Source organism: Xenopus tropicalis, chromosome 7 (genome assembly GCF_000004195.4).
Source record: "Xenopus tropicalis strain Nigerian chromosome 7, UCB_Xtro_10.0, whole genome shotgun sequence".
Taxonomy (NCBI): domain Eukaryota; kingdom Metazoa; phylum Chordata; class Amphibia; order Anura; family Pipidae; genus Xenopus; species Xenopus tropicalis.
In genome coordinates this window covers 36,169,410-36,182,500 of record NC_030683.2, presented here as the reverse complement: position 1 = coordinate 36,182,500, position 13,091 = coordinate 36,169,410, and the positions used below count along the sequence as shown (strand labels likewise).

The window sequence follows — 13,091 nt, the reverse complement described above, 5'->3', positions numbered from 1 at the left end:
GTAACACCAAAAAATGAAAGTGTATAAAAGTAACTAAAATATAATGTGCTGCTGCCCTGCACTGGTAAAAGTTGTGTGTTTACTTCAGAAAGTCTACTATAATTTATATAAATAAGATGCTATGTAGCCATGGAGGCAGCCATTCAAAGGAGAAAAGGCACAGGCACATAGCAGATAACAGATAAAACACTATTGTATTCTACAGAACTTATCTGTTATCTGCTATGTAACCTGTGCCTTTTCTCCTTTCTTCTGCCCCCGTGGCTACACAGCAGCATATTATATAAATTATAGTAGTGTTACTGTAGCAAACACACCAGTTTTTCCAGTGCAGGGCAACAGTGCATTATATTTTTATTACTTTAAAGCTTTTTCATTTTTTGGTGTTACTGTTCCTTTAAATACCGTCTGGAGTTAAGGGCAGTCATAATCCATCACTGTCTGGGTCACATCTCTCAGACCTTTCTTACACATCTTGTATGTAGCTATAAGTGTCACACTGGGCAACATTATTAAACTGCTATTAGGCTCTCTTATAGCAACAACAGGAGCACACAACTAGCAGAATGACTGTAAATTCCATTTATTCAGTTCAATACATTTAGTTTCAGTTTCCCAATACCTATTTTCTCATAAGTCCTTACTAAATGTATCCTACTGCCCATTAAACAGAAACCTGTTCCATCAATGTACAGAACAACCAGGCCTTATGGGAACAACCTTGAGTTTATAAAGTGTTTATAAATGTTGTACTTAACCTTTGATGGCAGTAATTAATTTAGTATTTTATTACATGACATGACATCTGAATTTATAGCTCTTAAAATGATAGAATTCTATCAAAGTTCTCAACTGAAAATAAATAAGTGTTTGTCTGATCTTTGAACAGGATAGCGGTTACAAAATGTAGAGAATATTTTATAAATAATTATTATTTAATCTGCGGAGGTGATTTGGGGAGTAAGTGATTTTGAGTTTCATCCATTCCATCAAACATTCAGTTGGAAATTCTATTTGATGATCCCTGAAATCTGGAACAGCTTGACGACATTTCACCTCTTTACTCTCTCTATCGTTAAGCCAGTTATCTAAGAAAGATCCCTTTGCCTTAGTCCAAGTGCCCAAGTTGTATACTCCAACCTGTTATGTGAAATGCGTTAACAAAATCATAAATACATCAGTCAGTTTCCTGAACCAGTTTTCCCCACTGCTAGTGAATGGTATGTAGGTCTATATTTTCTAGTTGCAGGTTTTTCTCTTTTTTTACACTATTTATTCCACACCAGTTTTCCAGTAGTCTTGTGTCCCCAACCATGATAAACAGAATTAGATATAGAAGCCTGTCTATTATTTGACTATATTCCCTCACCTCCCTTGGGAGGAATCCATAAGGATCAGGTACATTACAAATCCTATGTAATCTTTATTGGACCCTGTGTTAGATGATGTTCAATATTATGTGAGCACTCAAACTATCAAAGCAGGGGTTAAGTCCCATTCACATTTAGGTTCAATAGTGATGAAAGCAGGGGTTAAGGCATTTTATGTACAGGTTTCTAAGGCTCCCAGAGCTTGTGTCACTAGGAATGCCCCTTGGGAAGAGTAATGTTATGTTCTTGCCAACAGATTTTGTACGCAGGGAACCTGCCAGAATGCATTATTTGCTTACTTAACAGCTTTTGCTTAATTTTTTCCAGGATGAGGAAGGGGGGTTTGTCCTGAACTGATTGTTTCTCTGAAGGCAGAACAGTGATAAAGCAGGGATGGGAAGGCAGGAAAGTGAAAGGCAGTCGGCGCTATTACTCAGTAAGAAACGAAACTGGAAACTGCACAGAGAGCCCAGGGAGGGAACGGCTTGTTTATCTCATACATCAGCAGCCTCCCATGCAAACTGTGCTTCAGTCCTGTGAGGGACAAACACATAGGGCAAAACAAAAGACAGAGAAAAAATACAAAGAAGCAACTAATAAATATATTCACATTGTGATTTCTTGAAATGTGTTTATTAAAAGTAAATTACCTATTCTTATATTTATTGACTAGAGCAGTGCTGTCCAACTGGCGGCCCGCATGACCCCCCTCTGTGTGGCCCCCCACCTGTCTGGCTGCTGTGACTGCTTACCTTTCTGTAAGCTTTAAATGGTATCAGTACTGAGATTAACTGGCCCCCTGCATGGTTCACACCTCAGATTCAGGCTGTAATCCCTCTGTATTGTTTAAAATTGTGATCCCCTGTACTGTTCAAACCTTTTAATCCCTACATTGTTCACACCTCAGGCTGTAAATGCCTACATTGTTCACCTGTTCACGCCTAAGAATAACAAATAAACCCTGCAGACTATAAAAAGAACATATACTGAGGTGGTACTGCAATTAAAATGTTTTTAAATATATAGTTATGGTGCAGACTGTAGGAGCAGTGCCAGCATTGTGTCACTGTATGCTGCCTGTGTGTGCCATACTCTCCCTGCCCTATGCTGCCTGTGTGTGCCATACTCTGCCTGCCCTACCCTGCCTGTGTGTGCCACAGGGTAGGGTAGGCAGAGTATGGCACACACAGGCAGCATAGGGCAGGCAGAGTATGGTAGGTTTTTGCTGGGCTACCACCATTATTATGGTTATGGCCATGCGACAAAATGGGTGTGGTTACAAGTGGATGTGGTTTAAAAAGGGGGAGTGGCCAAAACTGGCTTCCATTATCGGCCCTCCACCATGTAGGCCGGAAAAATACCATTTCTCAGTACCACAGAAGTTTGACAGCACTGGACTAGACAGAGTATTTGCTGTTGAATTATTAATTCCCCCTTATTAAAGATTGGATTCTGATTCCAAACAGTCACTCTATGGCATCAACACAAATACAACTCCCATTGGCTTCCACCCCTCTGTTGCAAGAGAAATGACACCTTTGTCATGGAGCACAACGTCAGAGGAGGCAAAGCTGATATACAAACTGTAAAGAATTACAGAAATGAGTGCAAATCGTGAGTGAGAATACCTGTTTACATTTTCTAATATATATTTTCAGTTATTAAAACAATATTATTGCTTTTGGAGATGTCCCTCATTTGAGATCGACCCTGGCAACCAAGGCTGTTTTCTATGACCAATTTGAATGGCCACCCAACCATACTAAACATTCCATGTACTAGAATAAAACTGCTCTTTGGTCTTATGTAAGAACCGCATCTTTGTGATTCCCAAACCCAATATGTTTCACAGTGGCCTTGCAAATCTCCACCTCTCTGCCTTCATAGCTGCCCCTATACAAAATCAAAGACTTATGCACTTATGTGACAAATCCAACTCTGGACATTGAGGAACCATTGAATGAACTAATTTAATCTATTAATCCAACATACCTCCCTCTGTTTAAGTCTCAATTCCCGGTCTCCCCCCCTCTTCTGTGGGGGAACTCCCTCCAAGACGGTATACCTCAACTGTTCGGGGGTATGGCCATGTTCTCTAAAATGTTTTGATAGTGGTAAGATGTTATTCCCTACATTAATTGTGGATTTGTGTTGTGAAATCCGCGACTTCACCTTTTGAACTGTTTCTCCTACATATATCTTTTTACATGGACAGATAATGGCATAAACCACATAGACAAGGGTACATTCCACTCCGGGAGTATCCAAATACTCCCTTGGTTTCCATGCAGCCTCTCCTAGTAACAGAGGAGGTAACCAACTTAGAACCAATAGTCCTACCCTTTCTATTAGAAATAAGAGGGGGCAACCTAAACTCTCCTATTTGTGGATAGGCACCTCGTAGGATATGCCAATGTTTACGCAGACTCATTGCTATCTGTTTACTATGGGCACCGTACTGGGTCACAAAGGTTACCCTGGGGGTAATATAAATAACTAACAACTTATATAAAAAAAAAATAACAGAAAAAGGGAAGTGGCGCTGCAGCAGGGACAATGCAGCTCCCGCTGCTGAGCTTTTAGTATTTTGGCAGCAGGAGGGTGCACTTCCACAATTTGACCACAGGAGGGCAAGGCAATTTAGGAAGGAAAGCTGGGTATGGACAATAAGGTCACCCCCCTGATACTTCCAGGACTACAGGGGGAGAACAGGAAGTTGTATCCAGGCGCTAGTGAGGGGAAGCTGGGTATGGGCACCCAGGTCACCCCCCCGATACTTTCAGGACTACAGGCGGAGAACAGGAAGTTGTATCCAGGTGCTAGTAAGGGGAAGCTGGGTATGGGCACCCAGGTCACGCCCCCCCCCCCCCGATACTTCCAGGACTACAGGCGGAGAACAGGAAGTTGTATCCAGGCGCTAGTAAGGGGAAGCTCGGTATGAGCACCCAGGTCACCCCCCCGATACTTCCAGGACTACAGGGGAAGAACAGGAAGTTGTATCCAGGCGCTAGTGTGGGAAAGCTGGGTATGGGCACCCAGATCATCCCCCCGATACTTCCAGGACTACAGGCGGAGAACAGGAAGTTGTATCCAGGCACTAGTGAGGGGAAGCTGGGTATGAGCACCCAGGTCACCCCCCCCGATACTTCCAGGACTACAGGGGAAGAACAGGAAGTTGTATCCAGGCGCTAGTGAGGGGAAGCTGGGTATGGGCACCCAGATCATCCCCCCGATACTTCCAGGACTACAGGCGGAGAACAGAAAGTTGTATCCAGGCACTAGTGAGGGGAAGCTGGGTATGGGCACCCAGGTCACCCCCCCGATACTTTCAGGACTACAGGCGGAGAACAGGAAGTTGTATCCAGGTGCTAGTAAGGGGAAGCTGGGTATGGGCACCCAGGTCACGCCCCCCCCCCGATACTTCCAGGACTACAGGCAGAGAACAGGAAGTTGTATCCAGGCGCTAGTAAGGGGAAGCTAGGTATGGGCACCCAGATCACCCCCCCCCGATACTTCCAGGACTACAGGCGGAGAACAGGAAGTTGTATCCAGGCACTAGTGAGAGGAGGCTGGGTATGGGCACCCAGGTAACCCCCCCCCCCCCCAATACTTCCAGGACTACAGGTGGAGAACAGGATGTTGTATCCAGGCGCTAGTGAGGGGAAGCTGGGTATGGGCACACCGGTCACCCCCCCCCGATACTTCCAGGACTACTGGGGGAAAACAGGAAGTTGTATTCAGGTGCTAGTAAGGGGAAGTTGGGTATGAACACCCATACCCAGGGCAGTTTGCCCTGTGCTGCCTTTTCCACTATGTGCAGGTGCTTTGGTTTGTGGTGTGTGGCTGCTCTTCGTTGCTTTTGCTCCTCTCCTGTGGCCTGGTTGAGCACATTGTTTTGCCTGTGATACTGAGTCTTGGCTTCCTCCTCCTGGCAAGACTCTGAGACTTTCTCTGCCTTCCTAGGGGAGCTGTTGTAGGTGCTGTAACTTGTCCCCGAGGTGTTTCAAGATTGTCAGATGCTGTTGCAGTTCTGACAAAAAATGATGCCCAACAATGATCCAGCAGCGTTACTCCCTTGACGTCCATGCAACTCATGCCTTGGGTTCTGGTGTGGGTGGTTGCAAAGCTGAAACTTAAAGGGATTGATGGATGGGCACCACCAGGAGTGGAGTCTTTGACTTAATTTGACTCAACACGGGAAACCTCTCCATGACTGGACGTTGAAAGGCTTTACAGATGGCTCTTTCTCAATAATGTGGTTGGTGGTGCATGGCTCCTCTTAGTTGGTAACCTGATTTCTCTGGGTAAGTCCTCTGTGCTTACTAGTGTGACCTGTGACAACTGGTGTCCAACATCTTAGAGCAGCGGTTCTTAACCTGTGGGTTGGGACCCCTTTGGGGGTCGAACAACCCTTTCACAGGGGTTGCCTAAGACCATCGGAAAACACATATTTCCGATGGTCTTAGGAATAATTTTATGGTTGGGGGTCACCACAACATGAGGAACTGTATTAAAGGGTTGCGGCATTAGGAAGGTTGGGAACCACTGTCTTAGATGGACAAGTGGCATTCAGCTCATGAGATTGAGCACTAACAGTTCTGTGATGTCCTTGGATACCTATTGCTGCGTTTGCTACACGTATTTAAGGGAGGACAGTTTATGGACAGCAGCCACCGCTCTAACAGCTCCGCCTTCCACCCTTACTGTGTATTTTCTGAATTAAACAGATAATAAAGATGACTTGTCAGGCCTTGATACAAATTAAATGAAGGCAACTCCAGAGCTTAAAGGGGATCCCCACGCAAAATTTGTGTTTTTTTGCATAATTCAAGAAAGCACAAATTGGCATGTATTAGGCACTGATGGCCTTGCTTGAGACATTCTTCTTTAAATTTAACTGAATTTTACAAAAGGTGATTCTGAGTTCAGCATCCAGTATATAAGTTACAATACAGGAATCTGTTATGTAGAAACCCCTAATCCAGAAACCTCTGAAATATAGCATGGGCAATTCTGATAGAGTCTATTCTTAATTTATTATGGATTTGCTTTTTCTCTCTAACAGGCAGTAACTTTCTGTATTAAAAGGAAATAATTTTGTAAAAATATTTAAATGTTTTAGTAAATTTTAGGAATGGTGCCCCCAGATGTCAAGCCTTCTGGATAATAGATCCCATACATGTAGATTAGTGTTTTGTGGTTGTTGTTATTAACCTGAGCATCATTATAAAGAATGTAGAGCTACATAGTTGCACAAATGAATTATCAGCAATGTTTGTGCTAGTGCCAGAAACTACAGTTATATTTGTCATGCATATAAACCATGATGGCTAGATTCCCATAGGTTCCCAGAAGAATGGGATTGGTTAACTCCTATTCTGTCAGTGGAACACATAAAATATTCCTAAGCACAGAAATGCAATAAGAAAGATGTGTGTGTAAGGACCCTTAGAAATAAGGACAACAGTCAAAGTTATCCCTTGACATCTTTTTTATCACTGCATTAGTTGCCATTTTATTTGCTGTAGTGGGAAGCCTACAAAAAGGCTTTTGTTTGGCAATGATAAGAATAATGTTCCAAACCATTATTATTAGCTGACAGGTTATACAGCTCAGGGATGTACACCTGAAAAAGATATGGTCAGTTTAGTTACACGTGTTTACTAGGCCAAAGCCTTACACCTCAGGCTATTGTGGCTATCCGTACTATTCAGTGCTTTCTAAAGCTCTAGATACTGCTGATTATAGTATAATGGGAGTGCCACACAGCTCTTTCATGGGTAAAAGGTACATATTAGAAACTTCAAAAGTAAATCTGTAGAGAGACAGAGGGTCTTATCAATACAGACAAGATGACAGTTAAATATTTTTGTATCAAAATAAGACTTCATCAGGTCTTACAAAAAAAAGACACCAGCTTGGGACAACCACATGGGGTGGCTGGGTGGTAAAGCCTTAAGGTCAGATTTCAGCTGCTTATTTTGAATCAATTCAACATCTTATCTGCCTGTTTACTGGCACCCCTGACAGGCCTTCCCAAGCAATATCTGGCCTAAAATTTGCTAGATCTCAATTGGGCAGGTTTGATTCCCCAGTCAGAGTCAGCTCGTTGATGTGGTCCTTGGTCTGATGGCCCAAATACCCGTTGATTTAATTTGATTGTTTGGCCCTAATCCCACCATAGGTGGGCATATCGGGATCTTTATTGTGGTCCTTTGCATTACAATATTTAGGGCCACCGTATGAGGTTTAATTTAATGTGGGATTACTAACTGAACATGGTGCAGGTCATGTGCATTGACTGATCTCCTCTTTTTTGTATTTTCACCATCACTAACTTTATTACGACATTTTGCCAGATATAGTTATTAAAGTCTTACCCTTTGATTAAAATGTCCGTAAAAATCTCATGCAAGTCAATAAAAGCTTCAAAATAGCCATCTGAAAACCTGAAGCAAGTTATTTGTCACCTTTGGGTACATTTGCCACAAACTGATATACATTTGGACAGAGGCTGCTTTGTAAAAGAGTGCGGCTAGCATGCACAGTTCCTTCATAGATAGAAATGGCACAGCTGGAGCTGCGGAAGTTCCTTCTTCCAAGATGGTGGGTTGCTAGGACACAATGAGTGAGTGCATTTTATTGGGGAGAAATACAGGTAGCCTAAAAAAATTAAACATAAAAACAGAGTGGCTGAAGTGGGGGATACTAGAACTATCGATTGTGAGCAATAAATTATGTCAAAATGATTTTACTCTTCCACTTGGGGGAGACAGAGAAGTCATTAACTGTCTGTAAAGATCCCCAACTTTTTTTTTACCCGTGAGTAACATTTAAATGTAAAAAGTGTTGGGGAGCAACACAAGCATGAAAACATTTCCTAGGGGGTGACAAATAAGGGTTGTGATTGGTTATTTGATAGCCCAATTATGACTGGCAGACTACAGGAGGCTCTGCTTGACAGTACCCATGGTCTTTATTCTTCCGAATCTTGTCTTCAAATCAGAAATTCAAAAGTGAAAACCTGCTTTGAGGCCACTGGGAGCAACATCAGAGGGGTTGGTGAGTAACATGTCGCTCACGAGCTACTGGTTGGGGATCACTGCTTTACAGAATACAATAGTAAAATGCAGCATGTTTTATAAAACAATGGAGCTGATTTGCATAGGTGTTAAATAGGCGATGGATGCATAAAGTAATACAGTAGCCCACCTTGCATGGTGACTGGTGTTCCCTAGTCTCTGCATGACCGTATGGTAGCCAGACATGTGTATATATATAAATCAATACTGAATTAAATCTGAACCCTACGAAGAATTAAAAATTTCAAAAAAAGAAACAGGAAAAATTCATGTTCAGTTGTCCAGAACGGTAAAGTGACATGATTTTAAGGGCAGTGGCACACGTGGAGATTAGTCGCCCGTGATATATCTGCATTACCGCAGGTGACTACTCTCCCTGACATGCCATTCCTCCAGCAAGAGTGTAAATCGCCGGTAGGATTGCATATGCGTCACTTCGTTTTACTGAAGTTGCCTCTCAAGGAAACTTTGGGGGACTTTGGGAAACCGAAGTGATGCGTATGCCATCCCACCTGCGATTTACTTTCTTGCTGATGGGATGGCATGTAGGCATGAGTTTTCAGCAAAATTGGAATTTTTTTTCTGGAACCAGAACAAAAAACTGCCACAAATATTTTCGCTGCAAAAAAACGCAGGATAAATGCCCATTCACTTCACTGCATTTGGAGTGAGAAAAAAACACCCACTGACTTTAATGTGTTACGTAAATTTGTTTCCACATTTTGCAAATTTGTCTGCAACGTAAAGTGGACCGATCCACACATCACTACTGCACGTCACTCTGGGCTACCACACATTTAAGCTAGTTGATTTTCTTAAACTGGTTTACATTTTTATAAGCCTTTATTACAATTATTGAGGTAAAATCTTCCAGCAATTAGAATTACAGTGATTTAAACAAATGGATAAATACATAGTGATAGTTCATAATCAAATCTGATATCTTCTTCATAAATCATTTATAATGCTGTGCTAATAACATTCTGTATTTAATATGCGATAAATAGATTGCTTATATTAATTAATTCTTTCATTAATCAGCAACTTGTTTGTGCCCAATCAGGGGCTAGTTATATATGATGATATTTGTAAAATTCTATCTAAGTTCTTAAAGGAACAGTAACACCAAAAAATGAAAGTGTATAAAAGTAACTAAAATATAATGTGCTGCTGCCCTGCACTGGTAAAAGTTGTGTGTTTACTTCAGAAAGACTACTATAATTTATATAAATAAGCTGCTATGTAGCCATGGAGGCAGCCATTCAAAGGAGAAAAGGCACAGGCACATAGCAGATAACAGATAAAACACTATTGTATTCTACAGAACTTATCTGTTATCTGCTATGTAACCTGTGCCTTTTCTCCTTTTTTCCAGCTTGAATGGCTGCCCCCGTGGCTACACAGCAGCTTATTATATAAATTATAGTAGAGTTACTGTAGCAAACACACCAGTTTTACCAGTGCAGGGCAACAGTGCATTATATTTTTATTACTTTAAAGCTCTTTCATTTTTTGGTGTTACTGTTCCTTTAACAGGAAAGTCTCGTCAGATTATTTGACAGCAAAAAAGGGGAATACAAACATACAGAATATTTCCATACATGTAATGTAATCTGCAAAAGAAAACTGCTTCTTTCCACCTGTCTAACATCATCATATGTAAAGTTATATAACTACAGTTATACTGGTTTTACACCATGACACCTTACAGTATGGCCTTTTATTTTAGTCTTTCTGTATCTGTAATAGTCTCCGTTACACCAGTTCTTGTAACCCCCTCAGCCCCCAATTAGCATTTACTGGTTACCTGTTTTAATATACACCTAAACTATTTTTTAACACCTAATCCTTACGCTTACATACATATCACATAAGGAAATCACAAACTGACTAAAAAGATGTGGTGACAAGCTTTCTGCATATTATATTACTTCTGCTAAATAAATCTGTTATTTACAGTACATTCATACTACACAACATGGTCTGGGGGATATTCAAAATATGTTTTTAGCTTCAGGCTTTACTCAAACTGCATTTCATGCAACTCAGTGCACTTAAAATGTCCTTATTGTCTGGATCAAGTTCCACTGATTTCTCATAGTAATCAATTGCATCCAGCTGGTGAATGAACCCTAATAGTCTAAATCCAGTTGGATCTGATGGGGTTTTTTTTATGTTTTGTTCAGCCAACTGTTTTAAATTATTATTAGAAAAAGCTCTAAACTTTGTTTTATTCGGTATCCTTATTACTTCCTTGTAATGCCTTATGGCTTCAGATTCAGATCTAGCTGCTTGTTGCTGAAAAAGCGCATAACCAAAGTGAATCTCTTGTTTGTCTTCCCAGGTTAGATTTCTCAGACTTAGCACTTTTTGAAAAGTATCTTCTGCTTTATCAAATTGATTTGCTCTGCCATACATCCTGGCCAAATCAATATATGCCTCAACAAAAAATTGTTTATGTTCAACAGCTTTTTCAAAATGAAAAATTGCCTCCTCTGTGTTCCGTGTATAGGCATTCCTGGCAGATTTCATTAACGATTTCATCTTTTCTCTGTAACAAATCCCAATCTGGTGGTGAAGAGAACCTGAAGCGGGAGTTTGGTTTAGAGCTTTTTTCAGAATGGTAATAGCAACATCAATCTTTCCTTCATTTCTGTAAAATTTGGCAGCATATCGAAGTAAATATGGGGAGTCTGGAGTTTGTCTGAGAGCCTCCTCCATAATCTTTCCTCCCTCCTCAGCTTGACCCAAACTTTGATATCTCAGGGAAAGAAGAGCCTTAATCACAGTATCATTTTCATTTAATGTCACAGCACGTTTCAAAAACTCTATAGATTTATATTTACTCGTCTCATAAAGTATTAAATCTTGACTTTCTAAGCGATACATCACTATGGCATATCCTGAGTTGAGCTCAGGATTGTCAGGATCTAGCACTAGCGCTTTCTCAAAACACTCTTTAGCTCTTTCACAGTACTTCCCATATAATGTTAACAAAGCCCAGGCCTGTTCTCCATATCTCTCAGTGAGAAGAATATCATGTTCTGGAGAAGACTCAAATTTCTTGCAAATGGCTTCCACCCTTTCTATGTAAGACTGAGCTTTGCTGAACTGGTTGGAATGGTAGTACAGCCAGGCATAATTACTGTAGGTCACGGCTCTTTTGATATCCAGATGAGCAGTCTGTGTTCCTTGCAGGAGCTCTTCTGCTTTCTGAAGCTGTCTGATTGCTTCTTGGTTGTCTCCTTTCAAATAACTTGTATAGGCCAATAAATTATGAAGCCTATGTCTGTGTGTAGAAGGTAAAAATGCTATTTGATCATGAAGCCTTTCTTCTATATTGTCAATATCAAACTCTTCTTTGAAAAAAGTCCATGTGAAATGGCATTCCAGTTTAAGCAGATGGTTCTGTAACGAATTTTCTACTACGTCACTGGAAAAATAATATTCAATTGTTATATGTAAATTGTTTGTCAGTTGTTTTATGTAAAAATAGTGTGTGTATTCTTTCATATATAATAAGCAATTTTATAACAAAGTACAGAAACTTTACAGTTGATGGGTAGCATGTATAATATTTAATAATATCCCACAAAAATTGTTATATAGTGTAAATATTTTGCTTAGTGCCTGCTACATGAGAGCTGTTTCCCATCCAAGGGGATACTTTAGGAAAATAGTGTCACCCATACGGATTATAAATCCAATATATATGTACATTGTTGTATTAGATCTCCTTTTATTATTTATTCATGTAAAAAGTGTTTACATTTATTTATATTTTATGGTTAAGTAATTAATTATTTTATATTCTTAGTGCCACCCATGCCAAGGTGTATCTTTGTTACCCCTACAATTCTGTATTAGGTTTCACAGTCTCACCCACTACTACTGTACAAGCTTTCCAGGTTTGCATGACCCTGGCACCCTGAATATACTGGAGTGCAGTCTGAATAAATAATAACCATGTCAGATATCATGTAGAAAAGGATTATAGCAATCTAAACATAATAATCATGTATTATATATTGTATATTATCATGGACATTTTCTGGGTACAGTAATAATAGCTACAAAGATTGCAGCTGGTCATGTAAGAGACAATTAAAGGCAGATTTCTCACAATGTTGAGTTTAGAGCTTACTTCCTATTCATTCTTATGGCATTTTTAGAAGGTGGGAAGATGGGATTTTTAAAAACATATTTATCAAATGGTAAAATCTTTCCCCCATCAATAAACAGGCTTCTAAAAATCCCATATTAATGAATCAAACGTTTGTGAGTTTTTCAGTGGTGAGCTCTAAATTCTAATTTGCTAATACAGGGGCTAAATGTCACTTGTGCAGTTACTCATGGCAACCAATAAAACCTTTGCTATAATTTTCTAACTTGTAGTAGACTGATCAAAAGTAATTGCTGATTGCTGCTTTGTATAGCTGTGCTAGTGCAAAAAGTTGCAGGTTAACTTTTAATATGTTATAGAACAACCTATTATTATCAACTTTTTTATAGTTTTTTAATTATTTGCCTTCCTATTCTAAATCTTTCCAGCTTTTACATGGGGGTCACTGACCCTGCAGCGCAAAAAAATATTGCTCTGTTAGGCTACAATGTTATTGTTATTATAACGTTTTATTAC

The 13,091-nt window shown here is 40.2% G+C and overlaps 1 protein-coding gene across 1 annotated transcript; it reads right to left on the bottom strand.

Annotated features, from left to right (window-relative positions):
* Positions 1–9,981: 9,981 nt before the first annotated feature.
* Positions 9,982–12,607, bottom strand: LOC100487106 (interferon-induced protein with tetratricopeptide repeats 5-like). Its single transcript, XM_031906490.1, has 2 exons — positions 12,597–12,607; positions 9,982–11,885 (listed from the first exon to the last, which is right to left on the bottom strand). Exons 1-2 carry the CDS (start codon positions 12,605–12,607, stop codon positions 10,466–10,468), a joined length of 1,431 nt encoding a protein of 476 aa, XP_031762350.1. The 3' UTR covers positions 9,982–10,465.
* Between the last annotated feature and the right edge of the window lie 484 nt (positions 12,608–13,091).